General features: G+C 56.8%; 1 protein-coding gene across 1 annotated transcript in view; it reads left to right on the forward strand.

The window, feature by feature from the left end:
- ARHGAP44 (Rho GTPase activating protein 44) overlaps window positions 1–19,931 on the forward strand; it is a 33,689-nt gene that overhangs the window by 3,362 nt on the left and 10,396 nt on the right. The window contains 9 exon segments of the mRNA XM_074160365.1: window positions 11,054–11,093; window positions 14,217–14,321; window positions 14,413–14,489; window positions 15,525–15,636; window positions 16,484–16,560; window positions 17,339–17,456; window positions 18,655–18,723; window positions 18,811–18,892; window positions 19,747–19,874. Of these exon segments, the coding sequence (XP_074016466.1) occupies window positions 11,054–11,093; window positions 14,217–14,321; window positions 14,413–14,489; window positions 15,525–15,636; window positions 16,484–16,560; window positions 17,339–17,456; window positions 18,655–18,723; window positions 18,811–18,892; window positions 19,747–19,874 (808 nt within the window).

A 19,931-nucleotide genomic window follows, 5' to 3' on the forward strand; every position in this document is an offset into this window, starting at 1 on the left:
ACGGGAGGGATGTCCCCAGGTCCTGCCACCGCTGCGTGGGAGACGTGAGCCGGGCACGGTGCTCGCACGCCCGGCTTCAAAATGGTGCCGCTGAGAAGGCAAAGCATCCTCCTTCCCGCATCCCCCGGGAGCGTGGGGCCGTGGCGGGCTCCCTGCAGTGCCCGGCTCGCAACCGGGGCCGTGGGGCCGGCGGCTGCGGGGCTTGGAGCCGTTAAACCCCTAATCCTCTTAGGGGCTGGCTGCCACGGTGCCCTGGCACGTCTGCTGCCTGCGGAGCTGCCTGTGCTGCCAGGCTCTGGGTTTAACCCCGAGGGGCGGCAGGTGCTGGCCCCCTCTTTGCTCAGAACCAGGATGGGGTAGCTGGAGCCCCCGCAGGGCTCGGCGGGAACTTGGGGACCACCCTCTTCCTCGGCTCCGTTGGTCCCCGTCTCAAGTCCTCTTCCCCGCTGCAGATACCTGAGCAGCGCTCTCCAGCCGGCTGGAAATAAGGAATAATACAGGAAAATAGGGAATAACGGATGGAAATAGGGAATAACAGATGGAAATAAGGAATAATGGACGGCAATAGGGAATAATAAGAGCAAATAGAGAGTAATAAATGGAAATAAGGAATAATTTATGGCAATGAGGAATAATTTATGGCAATGAGGAATAATAAAATGGAAATGAGGAATAATAAAATGGAAATAAGGAACAGTAATAGAAACCTGGTGTTTTGTCTCCCCTGGGAGGGGCTCACTGGGGTACGTGCACCATAACCCTCTGGGTTTTGAGGGCTGTCCCCTCCTGCTCGTCACCAAAGCCCGGTGGGCCACCATCACCCTGTAGTGCCAGCGCCCCCAAGTCCCGGGCTGGGGACCACCGGGCTGGATGCTGCCCCGAGGCTGGGATCTGCGCTGCATGAGAAGGTTGTTGTCCCTCGGGGGGAGACGGGGACATTGGGGGACAGTTTGCATGTGGCAGTGGCAGTGGTGGCATCCGGCTGGTGTCACTCCTCCCGGCAGCACCCGACCCAGAAGGTCCCGATGCTGGGGCGGGGTTGAGGGGCTGCGCTCCCCCCACCAACACAGCGGGCTGAGCTGGGGCTGCGTCCTGTGGGACGGAGGGGACAGCGGTGACATCTCCCCAGCCACCCTGTGGGGTGTGTGTGGAGAGGGGGGTCCAAGCCCCCGGTGGCTTTTCCTGCTTTTGGTGGTGCCATTTCCTTAAAATAAGGAAGAAATAAGGCAGCTGGAGGGGAAAAAAACATCCGTGGGTCTGCCAGCGGCTGTCCCCTGGCAGGGGACAGGCAGGGAACAGGCAGGAGCCTGCGGTGGTTGCAGCTGGCACTATGGCGGTGGGGGAGCGTGTGGTCATCGCCACCAAGGGACAGGGCTGACCCGCACCAGGAGTGGGCAGGGATGGGCCAGGGTCAGGGTTAGGATCAGCGTCAGGGTTAAGGTTAGTGTCGAGGCCAGGATAAGGGTTAGGATCAGGATTAGATTAGGGTCAAGGTCAGGATAAGGATCAGAATCAGCGTCAGGGTCAGGATCAGCATCAGGGTCAGGATTGGGGTTAAGGTTAGTGTCAAGGTCAGGATACTGGTTAAGGTCAGGATTAAGGTTAAGGTCAAGGTCAGGGATTGGGGTGAGGATTAGGGTTAAAGTTAGTGTCATGGTCAGGATAGGGGTTGGGGTGAAGGTCAGGGGCAGGATAAGGATCAGACTCAGGGCTAGAGTGAAGGTCAGGGTTAGGTGAGGACTCAGTGCATTTCCTTACCTTTCCAAATCCAGTCTCCAGCTCTGTTTCCTGGGGCTGTCACATTCCTTTCCTGCCGCACTTGCCGTGCCGGGGGTGAGCAGGGACCTCCCGGGCCCCTGGGGAGAGCAGCAGCCCCCGCAGGCAGTGGGGTGCCCGGGCTGTGCGTGTGGTGGCACCAAATGGAGCAGAAAATGCTCTGCTGTGCCCTGAACACATAATTTATTTTATTTTATGTATATATTCTATTTACTTTATTTATTTTATTTAGGTCATTTCACTAGATAGAAAGAACTGGGGATGCTCATCCCAGCCCAGACCGGCACTTGGTACCTGACTTTTGGGAGAAATACTGCTCCCAGTCTGTAAGGGACCATAATATTTATCTCCACGGGGTGGAGAAAGGGAAGAGAAATCAATAAGTGGCTGTAAAACATTTTGGAGAGGTTCTCTGCAAAGCGCTTTTATTTTTTATTTTTATTTATTTACCCATTTCATCGGCGGCCAGGCCTCGAGGATGCGGGACGATGGGCACACACGCGCCACGGCGCTCGCTCCGGTGGCTGAAACAGCCCCGTGAATTTTCCAGAATTGGCTCAATATGGGTTTTTTTTCCCCATCAGGAATAAAACAGGCGCTTGCAGCCACAGGGAGAATGACACGGCAGGCAATGGAGGGACACCGGGGAGGACGGTGTCAGCTCTGAGGGGGTTGGTTTTTTCCTCCTGGACCTTTCTGAGCATCCCAAGGTGTATCCCCCCATCCCAGGGGACAGTGGTGGCATTTTGGGCTGGACATCACTTTGGTGGCTCTTGGGGCAGATGCTTTTCCAAGCACCAGGACGTCTGCAGGTAAAAATAAAGACTTGAAACACTGGGGCTTTATTCTCTGTGCAGCAAGAATATTCTGCAAGAAATAAGGACGTTTTATTCTGCGTGTACGAAATAAGGACGGAGGGAATAAAAGCACCGCCCGGGATTTTTCCAATGGGATTTGCAGGAGGGAAAAACAGCCTTTAAATAGCTGGGTTCTACGTCTGCACTTTGGGGTGCCAGTGGCTCACCATAGACAGACTCCCCCCCCCCACCAGGATTTTGGCTTTGCCGAGCGATGCCGCGCCCCTGGGATGGTGCCGGCAGCATCCCCGCAGCCCTGGGGATATTTTTATCCTCCTCGCGAGGCGGCAGCGCTGACAAACTGAAATAGTCATGGAGCGGGCTGAAGGCTTCATCCCCAGCAGCCTCGGGGCCCTGCGCTTTGCAGGGGCTTGGCCATGATTTTTCAAATCAGGACTGAAGCGTGGTCGGGATGTGACCCCGGGGTGGGTTTTCCACTGCTGGGAACACGCCAGGAGTGAGGAGCAAAGGGCCCCGAGCATCCCGTGCCGAAGGGATGCCGACACAGAGAGCTCACAGCCGGGAAAGGGGCAGGAGATGAGGAAAAAAGGCTTTACTGCCTTTTAAAACTGTGTCCCCCATTTCGTCTTTGATTCCTTCGGTTTTCCCAGCAGTGGGCAAACGGATGGAGGAGCTCTGGACCAGCCTTCCCTCATCATTTCATCCTGTTTTTCCAGCCTGGCTGGAGGCTGCTGGGGGCTGAGCCCTGGCACCATGCCCATTGGATGGGCATCGCTGCCCTTAGCTGTGGGTTTGGGACATGGGGACCGTCTCTCCGGGTCACCTGCCGGGGCAGGACGAGCCCGGGATGTGCTGGTGGAGGCGCCGGCGGGGCTGTCTCACCGCGTCTCGCTGGATGCTGCAGCTCAAGCATCGTCTCCCCGGGGGATTTGAGCAGCGATTTGAGGATATAAATATTTGATGTTTCTCTTCTCGCCTGCTAAAACGGCACCAGGAAAAATCAGTGGCTCCATTTGGCTTTGGCCAGATCCTGGTTACGAGCTGCCGGGCTGTGTGTCCCTAGGGATGCGGTGACGAGGAGATCTCAGACGGTGGCAGAAGCTGGGGACGGCACAGTCCTGGGACCGTGATGCCTGGCGCTTCCAGGGGTTGCCTGGAAGAGACCCGACGGGCTTTCTCCTCCCTCCAGCACACGTGATGGATGCTCAGCGCCTTATCCGAGTTGCGTGGTTGAACCTCACCTTACCAACCCCCCTCCTCTGAGCTCTGGGGGCTCCAGAGCCTTGAATTTTTCCGCGGGTACCAGCCCCCAGGCACGTGTGGTGACACCGGAGGGAGATGCAGGACCGGGATAGAGCCAGGCACCATCCCTGAGTGGGATGGTAGGACAGACCCATCCGTGGGAGTTAATGCTCCCAGCACGGGATGGCCTTGGCCAGGTTTATGTGCCTCCCTCTGCCTGTGCTCGGCTGCCCAGAGGCTATTTTTAGGTTAGAGCAAACAGAAATCAGGGGAATCGGCCGGAGTCAGCGATTAAATAACGATTAAATATTTGTAGGCACACTGCAGCGAGGGGGTGGCCAGGGATGGCGGGGAAAGGGGTGTCTGGTGGGCAAGGGGGTCCTTGGGGCGTCGTGGAGATGGCCCATCGTGGAGATGCCCAGAGGCTCTGCCTCTGGAGACACATCCTCGCTCCTGCCCATCCCCACGCAGGGTTGAAGAGCTTGCCCGTGAACTGGGTGCGATGGATTTTCCTCTTCGGAGAGAATATCACCCCGAAATCCCTGTTGTGCTTTGAGTTTCGCTGGCTCAGGGTAAAATCCAAGCCTGGGAGCTCCTCGTCTTGGGTGGTTTGAGCATCAGAGGGGGACAGTGTTGGGGACACGGGGTGGGCACTGGTGATGGATGGTCCAGCCGGATGGAGACGTCTGGCATCGGGAGATGCTCCAGGGAAGCACCGGCTTTGCTGTAGCTCCCCAGGTCAAGGCACTGGCAGCTCGTGTAGTATTTATTTGGAAATCAACTTAATTTGCTTGATTGGTGTTGATTTCTGCTGGCAGCAATTAGTTTTTGCAGAAGCGAACGCCCGACCAAATTGTAGCTGCATCCCCCGCTCACTTGTTTTTGACTCTCCATATTAATTGTCCCTTTTCTCCCAGGGATGCGAGTGTCTGGGTGCTGACTGAGGCGGAGGATTGCCTGGATTTGTGCTGAGAAAAAGAGCTCCGGGGTGAAAATCTGGAGGGGAAGGGGAGGAGCAGGCTTTTATTTGCCTAAAGGAAAGATGAAAGAAAGCGTTGAAAGCCAGTATTGCTGGCTGCCTCTCCAAAGAATGCTCCCACGGGATGTGTACAACTCATAAGACGTGAAGTTTTGGGGGATTATGGACCAGCCGTGGAAAGTGGGGGGGGTCCCTGCACCCCTCTTGTGGCTGCTGGTGTTTGCTGAAGTCACCTTGCATGAGGAAAAGCCACCGTCTCCGGTTCCCCAGGGAAGGTCGTGTCCCAGCGCAGGAGCCCTGGCTGCATCCACCGTGCGAGCCATGGGGATGGAAATATCCACGTCAAAATGAACGGGTAGAAATAATTGCCCACAGCTGATACTGGTTTAAACTGGTGCACAGAGGAGATGCTTCACTGGTGTCACCAGCCACCTGCTGGAGCAGCATGGGCAGGGAGCAGGTCCTGGAGTCCTCTGGGCTCGGGGTGGCCGTCACTGCTATGGCAGAGCCTGAATTCAGGGTCTCTGTGACCCCTTGGGCAGCTTCGTCCCCGCTCGGCTCTGACGGCTGGTACGGAGCCAACACCAGGGCAAGGAGCGGGACTGGGGGTGCCAGGAGGGGCTGGAGTGAAACTGGGGAAGAACTGGGAGGTGCCAAGAGAGGCTGGGGGATGCTGGGGATGGACTGGGAAATGCTGGAGATGGACTAAGGGATGCCAGGAGGGGCTGGGGGATGCCAGGAGGGGCTGGGGGTGCTGGGGTGGACTAGGGGAGGGTGCTGGGGAGGAACTGGGAGGGTTCTGAGGATGGACTGGGGTTTACCAGGAAGGGCTGGGGATGCTAGGATGGACTGGGGCATGCCAGAAGGGACTGGAGGATGATGGAGATGGACTTGGGGGGTGCTGGGGGTGGATTGGGAGGATTACTGGGGATGGACTGGTGGGATGCTGGGGAAGAACTGGTAGGTGCTGGGGATGGACTGGGGCATGCCAGGCAGGGCTGGGGGGTGCTAGGGATCGGCTGAGGTGTGCCTGGGGGGGCTGGAGGGGGGTCTGGGGTGGACTGGGGTGCTGGGGAGGAACTGGAGGTGCCAGGATGTGCCGGGGGATGGTGGGGATGGACTGGGAAATGCTGGGAAGGACTGGAGGATGCCAGGAGGGGCTGGGGTATGCCAGAAGGGGTTGGAGGATGATGGGGATGGATGCAGGGGGGATACTGGGGAGGAACTGAGGCATGCCAGGAAGGTGTTGCGGGTGCTGGGGATGAACTGGGCAGGGGCTGGGGAGGAACTGGGGGGTTCTGGGGGTGGGCTGGGGTGTACCAGGAGGGGCTGGGCGTGCTGGAGTGGACTGGGGATCCTGGGGAGGAACTGGGCCATGCTGGGGGCTGGCAGAGGTATGCCTGGAGGGGCTGGGGAATGCCAGGAGGAGGTAGGGGATTCCTTGGATGGGAGCAAGATGCCAGGCTGGAATAGGGAGAGCATCTGCTGGAGCCAAACACATTTCCCAGCATCAGTCACATCCAAACTGGTCCCTCTTGACTGTTAACGGTTCTCCCCAGAGCTGGGAAGCCAAGGGAAGAGGCTTAGGGAAGGCACAGGGACCCACAGCCGTCCTCGAGTGGGATGCTGTTTGGAGCATGATATGGGGAAGGAGAAGAAAGCACAAACCAAAAGGGTTTGTTGGGGAGAAGGAGCTCGGGGGAGATGCTCAGGGCTGAGCCCGCTGGAGACGCTTTGCTGAAATCCTTGGAGAGAAGCTGCCATCCCTCCCCTAAAAAAGGCAGTGGAATAATACTTTTCCATCCCCACTGGGTGCCCCAGGGAAATTCCTGGGTACCAGGGAGGTGGCACTGGGGTCTCCTTGAACATTTCTGCATGCTCAGTACCCAGCATTCAGAGCTCAGCTCCCCAAAATTACCCCCCAGGGCAGGATGGAGCCCGGAGCACACAGGAGAGTCTTCATTTCCTCGGCAGCTCCTTGGCAGGACGTGCCTTGCTGGCGTTTTTGCCGCTGAGCATCACTTGTTGCAGGTTTGCAGGATGGCTCGTAAAGCCATCTAAGCTCCTGTAAAACCGTATTAACTTTAGGCTGAGACTTTAGAAACATAACGTATGTAATGGGATTTTTCCCGGTGGCATTAGCAGCACGGAGCTGTAACGTGGTGCGATGTCAGTGGAGTAGGATGATTTTTTTTTTTTAGTTTTTAACATGTAAAATGGCCACGCGGAATGGCTTGGGCTGGGCTTTCTGTGGGTTTGGAGACACTACTTGGTTCTTGTGCTCCTGGATTTAATTTGCAGCTTCTGGAGAGCTGCCGGCGGGAGCAAGTCCAGCGACAAGGGGAATTATTTGTATTTCTTTGATGTATTCCGGAGAATTAATAAGCAGCTTTCGGGGGGGTGGCAGGACATCAGCAGAGCTGCGTTGTCAGCAGGGCCCTGCGGGAGCAGGATCCATCCCGCTTGAGGTGCTAAACCACGTTCCGTGGAGCTACAGCCGGGTTCCTGCCCCGGTACATCTGCAGGGCTGGGCTCTTTGCCCCAGCTGCCAGCAGGATCGCCCGTAGGGTCCAGGTGTCCTGAGGCTTGTCCCCTGCTTTGGCTTTGCAAAAAAACCCCGTGGTGGCTTTTGGGGCCAGGTTTTACCCAGTTCTGCACGACAAGGCGCGGGAGCAGGGTGATGCCAGGTTCCGGATGCCAGTGCTGGTACCCAGCTCCCACTGCCACAAGCGATGCCGTTCCACCACAGCCCTGCCCCGTGCCATCACTGGTGGCTGCAGCGTGTCCCCGAGGCCACACAGAGACCCCCATCCCCATTGCAAGCCAGAGGGAGGCAGAAAGCATCCCGGCTCCCAGAGATGCCAAACCAGGCATGGAAATCTGGGTTCCCACAGTGTGCCCATCACTCTGCCACGTCCCCGGACTGCTGCGTTGAGCGGCTCCAACACCCTCTTTGCTTATTCCTATCCATAAAACGCTTCAGCTTTCCCCCCCTCCAAGCTTTTTAAAGCCAAATTAATCGCTGGCAGGCTCCCCAGCCTGCCTCATCATCCCGGGATGTGGCGGGGCTGGCGCGGGTGTCTGTGCCGGGGCTGTTAAAGGGATGCTCTCCGTTAAAGCCACTGAGGTTTCTCGCGCCGAGGACGTGCTCGAAAGCAGGAGGCGGCCAGATTTTTGTTGTCCTGTGTGAAATGTTGTTTTCCGCTTCCCCAATGCACGCCGGAGCGTGGCACGTGTTGGCTTGTGGCTGCCGGGAGGGAGACCTGGGGGCGCGGGACCCTGGGGTGCGCGAAACCCATCCAGCAGCCCGGCTGGAAGAGGGGAAAAGGCACTAAACCCCTCAGTTTTTGTGGGGGGACCATTTTCCCAACGGTGCGGGGACAGGAGGGACTTCTGGGATGAGGTTTATTAAGGCCAAGTGCCGGGTCCTGCATTTTGGTCACAACAACCCCCTGCAGCGCTACAGGCTGGGGGCAGAGTGGCTGGAGCTGCCCGGCAGAAAAGGACCTGGGGGTGTTGGTGGACACCCGGCTGAACATGAGCCAGCAGTGTGCCCAGGTGGCCAAGAAGGCCAACGGCATCCTGGCCTGTGTCAGGAACAGCGTGGTCAGCAGGAGCAGGGCAGTGATGGTGCCTCTGTACTGGGCACTGGTGAGGCCTCACCTCGAGTGCTGTGTTCAGTTCTGGGCCCCTCACTACAGGAAGGACATTGAGCTGCTGGAGCGTGTCCAGAGGAGAGCCACCAAGCTGGTGAGGGGTCTGGAGAACAAGTCACACGAGGAGAGGCTGAGGGAACTGGGCATGTTTAGTTTGGAGAAGAGGAGGCTGAGGGGGGACCTCATTGCCCTCTACAACTCCCTGAAAGGAGGGTGTAGAGAGGTGGGTGTTGGCCTCTTCTCCCAAGGGAATAACGACAGGACCAGAGGAAATGGTCTGAAGTTGGGGCAGGGGAGGTTTAGATTAGATATCGGGAAGAATGACTTTCCTGAGAGGGTGGTCAGGCCCTGGAACAGCCTGCCCAGGGAGGTGGTGGAGTCGCCATCCCTGGAGGTATTTAAGGAACGTGTAGCCGTGGCACTTCAGGGCATGCTCTAGTGCCCGAGACTGTTGGGTTGTGTCTGTTGGTGGATGGGTGTGGGGTGGGGGTGTGGGTATTTGTTTTGGTTTGGTTTTGGTTTTGGTGTTGGGGTGGTTTTTTCGTGGTTTTGTTTTTTTTGTGGTTTTGGTTTTTTTTTTTGTTGGTTGGACTCGGTGATCTCAAAGGTCCCTTCCAACCAAGAAGATTCTGTGATTCTGTAATTCTTTCTCCCCCGGCCTTTCTGAAGTTTGGAAATGGTTTCTGGGGTGCAGAGCGAGCGGCAGGGATGTGCAGTGCCTGCAGGATGCTCGCCTGCGTCCCTGCCACCTCCTTCTCCTTCGGGATGCTAAATATATCCTCAGCCGGGGCGGGGGGGGGGGGGGGCGGCCATTGTGTCTGTGCCGGCTGAGATTCGCTGCTTTCCTCCCCGTTTGCGCTAATTCTGCGGCGGTTCCAGCCCTGTCCAAAAATGATAGCGAAGGGGATTTGCAGGCGAGGAGAAGAACCTGAGCGGCCCTTGCTCCCGGGCGGCCAGAGCATCGCTTGTGTTTCGTATAGAAAATATTAGAATGCATTCATTTAAATCCCTTTTTTAATTAAAATTTTGTTTTTATTAAAATTTTTTATTAAATTAAAATACATAGGGGTGGTTTGTTTTTTTGTTTGTTTTTTTTTTGTTTTTTTTTTAATTTTTAAAACCAACTTAAATCACCAGGACAACTTTCACATGCAAGCCAGATTTAATGCTGTTAATTTTACACTTTTTAAAAGTCTTTGGCCGTGGTGTGTTTGCGGATGAGCCCGTGGCCCAAGCCCTGCCCTGGCTGACACCAAACCTCGCTCTGCTGGTGCTTACCCCTTATTTCCACTTTTGCAATACTTCCCTCGGTCTCCCAAAGCTGACAAACCAGCTTGGAGAACAGAAAGCAACTGGGACTCGGGCAATAAAGGTGTTTTGTTTTTTTTTTTTTAAGAAGGATGAGAGCTCTGAGCTTTCGTTGTTTGTTAACGAAGCTTTAGGGACTAATTGGCTAAATCACAGCTCTGCCCAAGCGCATCTTGACGGAGGTCGTTTTTCAAAGAGAGATGACGCACTCAAGTTGTGAAAAAAAAAAACAACCACAAACAAACCTAAGAAAATGAAGAAATGATGCAGAGTGTGATGGTTTAACCAAGCCTGAGCAGACGTGGCGAGGAGCGGCCGCGGGGCCTTGGCGGGCAGGGATGCTGCGGGTCCGTGCGTGGCCGAGGAGGGTCTGCGCTGGGTTTGTGTCTCCTCCTGCATCCCCGGCACCCCTCGCTAGCAAAGACGGAGGATGACACGAGCTCTGGAGCGGTAAATCCGTCTCCGACGCGCAGCAGGAAGGGTTATGGCAGAGCCCCGGGCAGCAGCTGCCGCCGCAGCTTCCGTCGGTTGCGTCGGACCGAAGAGGCTCAGTCGTGCGGACGGGTTGTGTCCTTGAAAACCGCGGCGCTGAGGGTGTGCCGGAGCCCAGGGAGCTGCTTTCGTGCGTAGACACATCACCTCCCTCTGCAGCACTGCCCAAATCTGGGAATTTAGCATCCCTGTTTTGCTGAGGATAATGGAAAAATGATGGGGAGAGCAGGGGAGGACCCTAAATTGGTGTGGGATGTGGCACGCTCCCAGTGAGCAGTGAAGCTGCTCCATCCTTTGCTTATTTAGAAGATGAGGCGATGACTGGTGGGACCAGAGAGCCTTAAATCACCGCCTGCATCCCGATGGAAAAGCACACTCAGCCATGCCCGGTACCACGTGTGCCGGACCCTTCGCCAACACTTCATAGAGTCATAGAATGGTTAGAGTTGGAAGGGACCTTAAAGATCATCGAGTTCCAACCCCCCTGCCCTGGGCAGGGACACCTCCACTAGAGCAGGTTGCTCAAAGCCCCATCCAGCCTGGCCTTGACACCTCCAGGGATGGGGCATCCACAGCTTCTCTGGGCAACCTGTTCCAGTGCCTCACCACCCTCACTGTAAAGAATTTCCTCCTAATATCTAATGTAAATCTCCCCTCTTCCAATGTAAAACCATTACCCCTTGTCCTGTCACTACATCTCCTGACAGAGAGTCCCTCTCCGGCTCTCCTGTGGGCTCCCTTCAGATATTGGAAGGCTGTTCATGTTCTTTCTTCTCTTGCAGGGCTGAGAAGACAGAGGTTTTGAGTGAAGATCTCCTGCAGGTGAGGTCCTCTGCAGCTGGTCCAATGTGCCCAAGGTTTCCCAGTGCCCACCCATGGGTGCTGGATGTGGCAGCGGTTCCGTGCCGGTTGGTGTCCCGCGGCGATGAGGCGGGCTGGGAGTAGGAGGAGGAGGGGATTGGGAGCGTGGGAAGCGTCATTGTCACCCTCCCAGCCCTTTCCCAGCCCGGTTTTCAGGTCAGCTGGAATCGGATCCAGTCTCGTCTCCGCCAGGATGGCAACCTGATACGGGCCAGCTGGATTGCGGGTGCCTGTGTCTCCCCTCTCCGGGGATGGGACATATGACAGCAGGGGACACTCCCCAGAGCTGATGGGTTGAGCAACTTCAGCAAAACAGCCCGAGCCAAAAGCCTCCTGTGGTGCCGTGGAGCCTGGGCTGTGACTCCCAGGTCATGGTCTCTTGGGGACATCTCCTCTGGGTGCTTTCTGCTCCAGGAGCAGGGCTTCCTGCGCTCCCGGGGGAGGGAGGCAGCGGAGAAAGTGCCAGCAAAGTGACCCAAATTCACAAAGCCATCACTGAATTCCTCAGGTTTCTAAGTCACACAATCTCTAAATCACCACTGGTGACTCGGGCAGTGGTGAGCAAAGCCATCGGTGAGGGTGCTCCATCCCGGTGCCGGCATCCCCCGGCATCAGCCTGTCTGCTGTCGGATCCGCTTCAAAACCTCTTTTGGGGCTAAACTGATGTATTTACACCTTCCAGCTTGGGAATTTGGTCCGTGCCATTGCTGGCAGGTAGCGGGTTCTGCAGAAACAGCCAGAGAAACAGTGTGCAAGGATGCTGGTGGCAGGAGGCAGTGACCTGCAGGTGACAGAGTGACGTTTAGCTTTTGCAGGTCACTGTGTCCTGCCTACCTGTTGCCCTCATTGGGACCTAGTGACACTGCTCAGGCTTTAGCAAGAGCCATGTGTTAGCCGAAAACGTGAGCAGGATTTAAGTGAGCCATCACTAAAGGGATAAGGCGAAACTGTGCTGGAAGAGGGTGAAATGAAGCTCTGTTTGCAAATATCCCAGCGGGGCGCAGGGGACGGCCACCCGCGTGGCTTTATCCCTCCCACGGCCTCTTGCTGCTCTACCGGGGACTCAGCAGCCGGTTTCCATCGTGGCTGGGACCGGCCCGACCCGTGCAGGGGGCGAGCGAGGTTGGTCTCTGGTTCCGCTGGCACCGGGGAGAAGCTGCTGGTGGAAGCGGCCACGTGGGCTCCCGGGGCGTTGGTGGGTTGGTTTGCTGCTCACCAGCGCCGTCCTTGCTGTATGAACCCCTGCGTCAGCCTCCAGCCTTCGGGATTTGGGTCTTTTATCCCTTTCTGGGCTGGGCAGGATGCGGTGGTGACGTGCCCTGCTGTGCCCGGGGGTGGGCAGCCCCGGTAGGATGGCACAGAGGGGAGCTGAGCGCTCCCCGCCACCAGCAGCCAGAGGGAACATCAATAACCAACCTTTATTCTTCCTATTTTAATTTTTGGCGTTTCCCCTTGCAAGCTGTGGGGTCTGCATGGCCCCTTGGCACCGAGAGCTGGGCCCTGCTCTTCGAGCCATCCGGTGACATCCCGGCGCCAGCTGGCACCTGCGCTGGCACCGCCGAGGGCAGGCTTGGCTTCGGCAACGGTGCATGGGAGATTTCTGCACCTTTTGGGGGGGGGGGGTGGTGGTTTTGCAGGGAGGGTTGTCGGTGCTGCCTTGTCTGGGTGTCTCCCAACGAGTCACTCTGTCTGTCTCCAGGGATGGGGGCGGACCTGAACCCTTCTGGGTGTCGTATCTAATTGCCTCCAGTTCAGCTCATCTTTATGGGTGTGCGCCCACATAACGTGCCCTTCTGAACGTCGTGCCCCTTCCTTGCAACATAGAATCATAGAATCACAGAATGGTTAGAGTTGAAAGGGACCTTAAAGATCATCTAGTTCCAACTCCCCTGCCGTGGGCAGGGACACCTCCACCAGAGCAGGTTGCTCAAAGCCCCATCCAGCCTGGCCTCGAACACTTCCAGGGATGGGGCATCCACAGCCTCCCTGGGCAACCTGTTCCAGTGCCTCACCACCCTCACAGTAAAGAATTTCCTCCTAATATCTAATGTAAATCTCCCCTCTTCCAATTTAAAACCATTACCCCTTGTCCTGTCGCTACATCTCCTGACAAAGAGTCCCTCCCCATCTTTCCTGGATCCCCTTTAGGTACTCGAAGGGGCCCTAAGGTCTCCCCGGAGCCTTCTCCTCTCCAGGCTGAACACCCCCAGCTCCCTCAGCCTGTCTTCATAGGGGAGGTGCTCCATCCCTCTGATCATCTTCATGGCCCTAACATGGACACGGACATGTGTATATATATATATATAAAAATAATATATATAATACATATGCCATTATATATATTATAAAATAATATTACTATATAAAAATAATAGATCTCTCTGATGTCTGGCTGAGGCAGAGCATCCTCTGCCATCCTTGTGGTGGTTCCCATGAGGTGCCTCCTACCTCGAGGACTCACACGCTGGAGAAGCTCAGCTCTCCTCCCCCTTCCCCGGGGCAGGGAGTCGATCTTTTTTCCCAGATTTTTTTTTTTTTTCCAGATTACTTCCCCAGATTTTGAGCTTTAGGGACTATTTCTTTTTTCCAGATTGTTTCCCAAAGTTTTGAGATTCCCGTGTTTTCCCCGAGTCTCTCAGCTGTGGTTCTCAGCAGCTCTTGTTTGCTTACATTCAGTGACTCATCTCGCTGAGTTTCGGGAGGAAATTCTTCGTTTAATCAATGCAGAGGCAAATAAGGCAATTTGCAGCCCTGGGTTGGAGCTGCGGCCAGTGTGGTTTGTGGCTGGGGACAGACACCTCCTGCCCTCACCCTGGGACACGAGGGCTTTGGAGGCTGCTCTGGCTGCGGCCCCCGGCCTTTCTTGGGTGGGAGGGTGACATGGGGCAACATCAGCCTGGTGACACCTTCTCCTGCTTAAAGCATCCCTGCCCTGGGAAAGGGGTTGGGCTCTGGGGCTGTTGAATCCAGTGCAGCAGCAATTAAAATAGCTTTGATTGAAGAATAAGAAGTCCCTTACGTCCCTGGCCGGCGGGTGCGGGGGCAGGCGGGACACCCCGGTGACGGCCGCCACTGCGTCCGCAGGTGGAGAAGCGGCTGGAGCTGGTGAAGCAGGTCTCCCACAGCACCCACAAGAAGCTGACGGCATGTCTGCAGGGCCAGCAAGGTGTGGACGCCGACAAGCGCTCGGTGAGGCTGGGGGGGGGGCTCTGAGGACGCTGCGGGGGGGACGACACTGCTGGTACCGGCAGGGTGGGAAACGCCAGCCCTCTCTTTGCAGAAGAAGCTGCCGCTGACGACGCTGGCGCAGTGCTTGATGGAGGGATCGGCTGTGCTGGGTGACGACTCCCTGCTGGGGTAAGGGGGGGCCCGGGGCTCCCCCGGGGCTCTGACACTGCTGGGAAGCTGCTGCTGGGAATTGCTGCAGTTCCTTATCTATGATGCTGGATAATGGGGGGGGTCAGAGGGGCTGGGATGCTCGTGTGATCTCGGTAGTGCAGGGGTTTCCTTTATTCTTCTCCTCCTTGTGATGAGCTGGGGTCCTTTAGTCATGCAGTATACAGTGTAAAATATCTATCTTATGGAAGTCCATACAATTTCACAGAATCACAGACTGGCAGGGGTTGGAAGGGACCTCTGGAGATCATCCAGTCCAACCCCCTGCCAGAGCAGGGTCACCCAGAGTAGGTCCCACAGGAACATGTCCAAGTGGGTTTGGAATGTCTCCAGAGACGGAGACTCCACCACCTCTCTGGGCAGCCTCTTCCAGGGCTCTGCCACCCTCACAGGAAAGAAGTTCCTCCTCATGTTTAGGTGGATCTTCCTCTGTTCAAGTTTGTGCCCGTTACCTCTTGTCCTGTCACTGGGCACCACTGGAAGAAGACTGGCCCCTTCCTCCTGACACCCCCCCCTTTACGTATCTATAGGTGTTGATGAGATCCCCCCTCAGTCTTCTCTTCTCCAGACTAAAAAGACCCAAGTCCCTCAGCCTTTCCTCATCAGATGTTCTAGTGCCCTCATCATCTTTGTAGCCCTTTGCGGTACCCTCTCCAGCAGTTCCCTGTCCTTCTTGAACTGGGGAGCCCACAACTGGGCACAGTAATATGTATATACATATAGACACAGTATATATAGACAGTAGTATAATATGTATCTCAGACTATAATTGGTACAATAGTTAGGGAATGAGATTTTCCAAACATCCAGGGTGCTCGTGGTCCTCGTGCTCTCACCCTTCCTCCAGCTCTCAGCCAAGGAAGGGCTGTCCCACGCCGCTGCCGAGCCCCCCAGGGGCTTTGGGTGCCCATGGCCCACCCTCGTGGGGTGCAGGGTGGCTGCCCGTGCCCCCCCCCCGCCCACCCGTGGCCCCCAGCCCTGCTGCTGCCCTTGCAGGAAGATGCTGCGGCTGTGCGGGGAGGCGGAGGACAAGCTGGCGCAGGAGCTCATCCACTTCGAGCTGCAGGTGGAGAGGGACGTCATCGAGCCCCTCTTCGTGCTGGCTGAGGTGAGCGGCGGCTGGGGACGTCCTCGGGTCCGGGTGTCACCGTGCCGGGGGCTGGCATCCCAAACAAGCCTGGGTTCTGCTGCTTCGGGCGGCGTGTTTGCTTCCTGGCCCCTGCGAGGGACCTTCCCCCTTTGAGCTGTTCGCTAATTGCTTTAATTGGCAGGCAACATTTGCATGTTCAGCAGGGCTGGCTGCTGGGGCAGCGGTCCCTGCCGGGCTCCTGCCCTTCTCTGCCTCTCCCGAAGGCAGAGGCGTTAACACTCTTATTTCTGACCCATTTTTCCATTTTTCCACATACCATTGTTGTTTGGGATATTTTTTCCTCTCTTATTCCCCCCCCACTGCCAACTTTGTTTTTCAACAATGCTTTTTTACTCCCCTTTTACATCTTGCAAAACGTCCCAGGCTTGGCTCTGATTTTATCTTCCCAGCAGAAGCAGCCAGAGCTGTACCGCGCTGCTGGTGTTACTGGGATGGGTGAGCAGGGCTGCACCACGGCTTTATTTTGCCAAATCCCTTGGCAAATGGTGCCCGGGAATGGGAGGCTCTGCATTGCCATCCCCAAAAGCCCTTCTTCTGCCTTCACCCGGCTCCCAGTGCAGGAGGCTGGGATCCCCCGAGGATGCTCCTCTCAGGGGTGCGGGTTCTGCGGTCGGGGCTGGCAGGGGGTGGCACGGCCTGGGTGGGGACAGAGAGGAGGGACAAGCTGTGCCATCCCCCTAATGGTGTTTAAATAAGGAGCTGCGTCCTTATGCACACAGTTTGCACCAGCCCAAACTCCCAGCATTGCAATTCCGATGCCTCTCCGGGGATGTTTATCTCTTCCCGTCCCTGTGTGTTGCTGCAGGTGGAAATCCCAAATATCCAAAAACAGAGGAAGCACTTGGCGAAGCTCGTGCTGGACATGGACTCCTCCAGGACACGGTAGGAAGCGGCTTCAAAGCTTCTTTATAGAAAATAAAAATTCCCAAGTGATGGATAGCTCTGGGGAGGAGACGTCCTGGAGCCCTGATACCGTGGCTCCCTTGGGACAATAAGTCTTGTCGGTGTCACCGTGTGCCATGAAGTCAAACTCTGCAACAAGCCAAGATTTCTGTGGAAAAGAGTATTTTTTTCTGGCACAAATTTTTATACTTTTCCTCTTTTCCCTATCACGGTGAGTTCTTACATGATGCCAAAGAGCCAGGTGTTCCTGCTGCTGTAGAGCAGCGTTGGGGTGGATGTGGGATGTCCTTTGGGATCGTCCCACGTCCCAGGCGCTGTAGTGGGACCTGGTGGGCTGTGCCTTGGGTTTTGCCTGAGGCTTTTTGCAAGGATTTAAAAAAATAACTGGAGTTGGCCAAACCCCACACAACATAATGGTGTGCTCTGGGAAGAGGTCTGGGAGGAGTCTGCAGTCCCCACATCACATCCAGGCTCTCCCATCGCCTTCCTCTCTCTTCCCACCTGGATGAAGCTCATTCTTCCACTGAAAGTAATTGTTTAATTAGAGCCCGATGTGCACACCTGGTTATGGTGACTGGGGATATTTGGGGTTGGGAGTGGATGCTGCATCCCAGCCTGGGGTGATCTCTGCCCTGGGGACCGCGGTGGGTTTGGCCGAGGGGTTTTCCCTGGGCTGCCCTCCAAGTCCGCTGGGATCTGTCCCCAGCTCCATGTGGGTCCCCATCCCCCCCGTGCCAGCTCTGCCCTCTCTCCACAGGTGGCAGCAGTCCGTGAAGTCCTCGGGTTTGGCCAGCAACCTGCAGCCCACGGGCGCCAAAGCCGATGCGCTCAGGGAGGAGATGGAGGAGGCGGCCAACAGAGTGGAGATTTGCAGGGTACCTGGGGGGGTCACTTCTTGCCGGGGTGGGGGGGACCTCGGCATCCCAGGCACCACAGAAAACCTGCAACCTCTCCTCTTACCCTGTTCTTCACTCTTTTCTTGCCCCATTGCCCGTGATAAACTCTCCTCTGGCTGGTCCCCGTGCCCAAAGACAGGCTGGTGGCAGTAGGTGATGTTCACCAGCCAAGCAGGGCATCCCCAGTTCTACTGTCCCCATCCCCCCTGGAGCTGGAGAGCATCCCTTTCCCAGGGGACCTGTCCCAGCAGCAGCTGGTGAGCTCAGCACCGAGTGTGCCCAGCCCTGGCACAGAGACCTGTGGGAAGCCCCGGCATGTGCCGAGGCCACAGGTGCCACCCAGCCATGTCACCCCCCACCATCCCGTGGGAGCACAACCCACCCACTGGTCACATTGGGTGGGAAAAGTGTCCCAGCGAGGGGACACGCTGGTGCCAGCACCTTCGTCACGGGCTGCGGGATTCAGCAGTAAAACCCACAGACAATTTTGTGTGGTTTTAAATTCCCCCGAGGGCAGAAAATGCAACCCTGGTGCTCCAGGTCTTGGGCAGGAGCTGGAGCTGGGTGTGGGTCTCAAATCCTGGCTCTTTTCTCCAGGGGCACAACCGGCCTTTAAAATCTGGTCCCAAACACGTGCTGTCTACAGCATCACAGCCCCACGCGCCCAGTAATTCCCAGCAAACCAGCTGGGCCAGGAGCTGCCCCCCAGTATATTCACCATCTTGGTGGTGAATGTTGCAACCAGGAGGTGCTCACAGGCTTTTAAACCCTGATGATTTTCCTCCAGTTGAGTTATCCAAGGGGATTCTCAGAAGGGAGCAACTGGGGAAGGGGCAAAGTCTATTTTGTGAGTGTGGGGACAGAGCGACACGTGTCCCGGTGCCCAGGGGCTCATTGCAACTGGGAGCAAGAAGCACCCGATGCTCCCCAGTCTGGTCCACACCAAGCCGTTGGGATGTACCTGCAGCGGCCGAGCGTGGGGCAGGAGTGAGCAAATGTGGGGTTTAATTTGGGCCAGATTTATGCCGTTCAGCCCGCCGGGATGCACAGCCTTTTGTTGACAGGTTGTTTCCAAGTGACTCTTGCTCCCAGCGAGCTCGTCGGCCTCCAAAAGGGCCATCATGGTGGCATCAGGGTGGCGTGAGTGGGACGCCGACTAATTCTCTGCTCTCTGCAGGACCAGCTCTCAGCTGACATGTACAATTTCGTGGCCAAAGAAGTAGACTATGCAAACTATTTCCAAACCGTAAGTGCCCCCCGCCCTCCTGGGACTCCCCCGTCCCTGTCCCTGGCCGTGGGGGTGACAGGCGGTGCCGTCTCTCCCCTCCTGCAGCTGATCGAGGTGCAGGCAGAGTACCATCGGAAATCCTTAGCGCTTTTGCAGAACGTCCTGCCTCAAATCAAAGCCCAGCAGGGTAAGTGCACAGCGGGGGTCTGTCCCTCTCCCACAGGTGACACCAAGGGCTCTGTGTGACACCGGAGCCCTGTGGGGCTTCGCTGCGGCGATGAGCCGGCTCCGGTGTGACCCCACGTCGTGGTGTGGTGCTGGGTTTGCGGCTGAGCATCCTCCTTGTGCTCCCCCTGTCTGCATCCCACCCGCCCCGGTGCTGGGGAGGGCATCCCATCCCCATCCCGCTTCCTCAGGGGGGGCAGGATCCAGCCAGCTTCATGGAAGAAGTGGGGGGGAACCTGCCCGAATATCCCCATCGAGCGCAGCACCGGTGGGGGGGACCCCAGCGCCAAGGTCGGGGGGGTCCCTGGGCTTGGCTTTGGGGTGTGCAACCTCCGTAGGAACTGGGCTGGGAGACCAAGGTCGGGGAGACCCCCCCCGTGATGGCCCCGAGAGCAGCTCATTCCCCGGGGCAGGGCTCGGGGTGCTGCTGTCGCTGCAGCGGGGCAGGGAGTGATTTGTATTTTATTTTTTTCTCTCGATCCCACAAAATATTCCTGCCTCAAACTGTGATGGAAGAAGGGGGAATATATTGCAAAGGTTTGCCCGTGATTGCTCCCCCCGGAAAACGTTATCCAGCCCCTTTGAAATGTCCCGTGTGATGATTGGAAAACATTTTGTTTGGATTTCATCTTTAAAAAGCACTTCCCGAGCCGCCCAGGACAGAGGTGCGGGGTCCTGTTGTTTTAGCAACATCCACACGGAATATTTTGCTGCCGAAACGCTGTGATCCAAGGGCCTTTCGGGGAGGGGATGCCGGATCCGGCACCATCCCGGCCGTGTCCTCCCCCTTCCTCTCACCCCCTCTGCCCGTCACAGAGGCGTGGATGGAGAAGCCCTCCTTCGGGAAGCCCTTGGAGGAGCATCTGGCTGTCAGCGGGCGGGAGATCGCCTTCCCCGTGGAGGCGTGTGTGACCATGCTGCTGGAGTGTGGCATGCAGGAGGAGGTGGGTCCCATGTCCTACCACCCTCGGTTGGGCATGATGGAAGGGGACGTGGGTGCC

The sequence above is a fragment of the Numenius arquata genome, chromosome 17 (assembly GCF_964106895.1).
Source record: "Numenius arquata chromosome 17, bNumArq3.hap1.1, whole genome shotgun sequence".
Lineage (NCBI taxonomy): Eukaryota > Metazoa > Chordata > Aves > Charadriiformes > Scolopacidae > Numenius > Numenius arquata.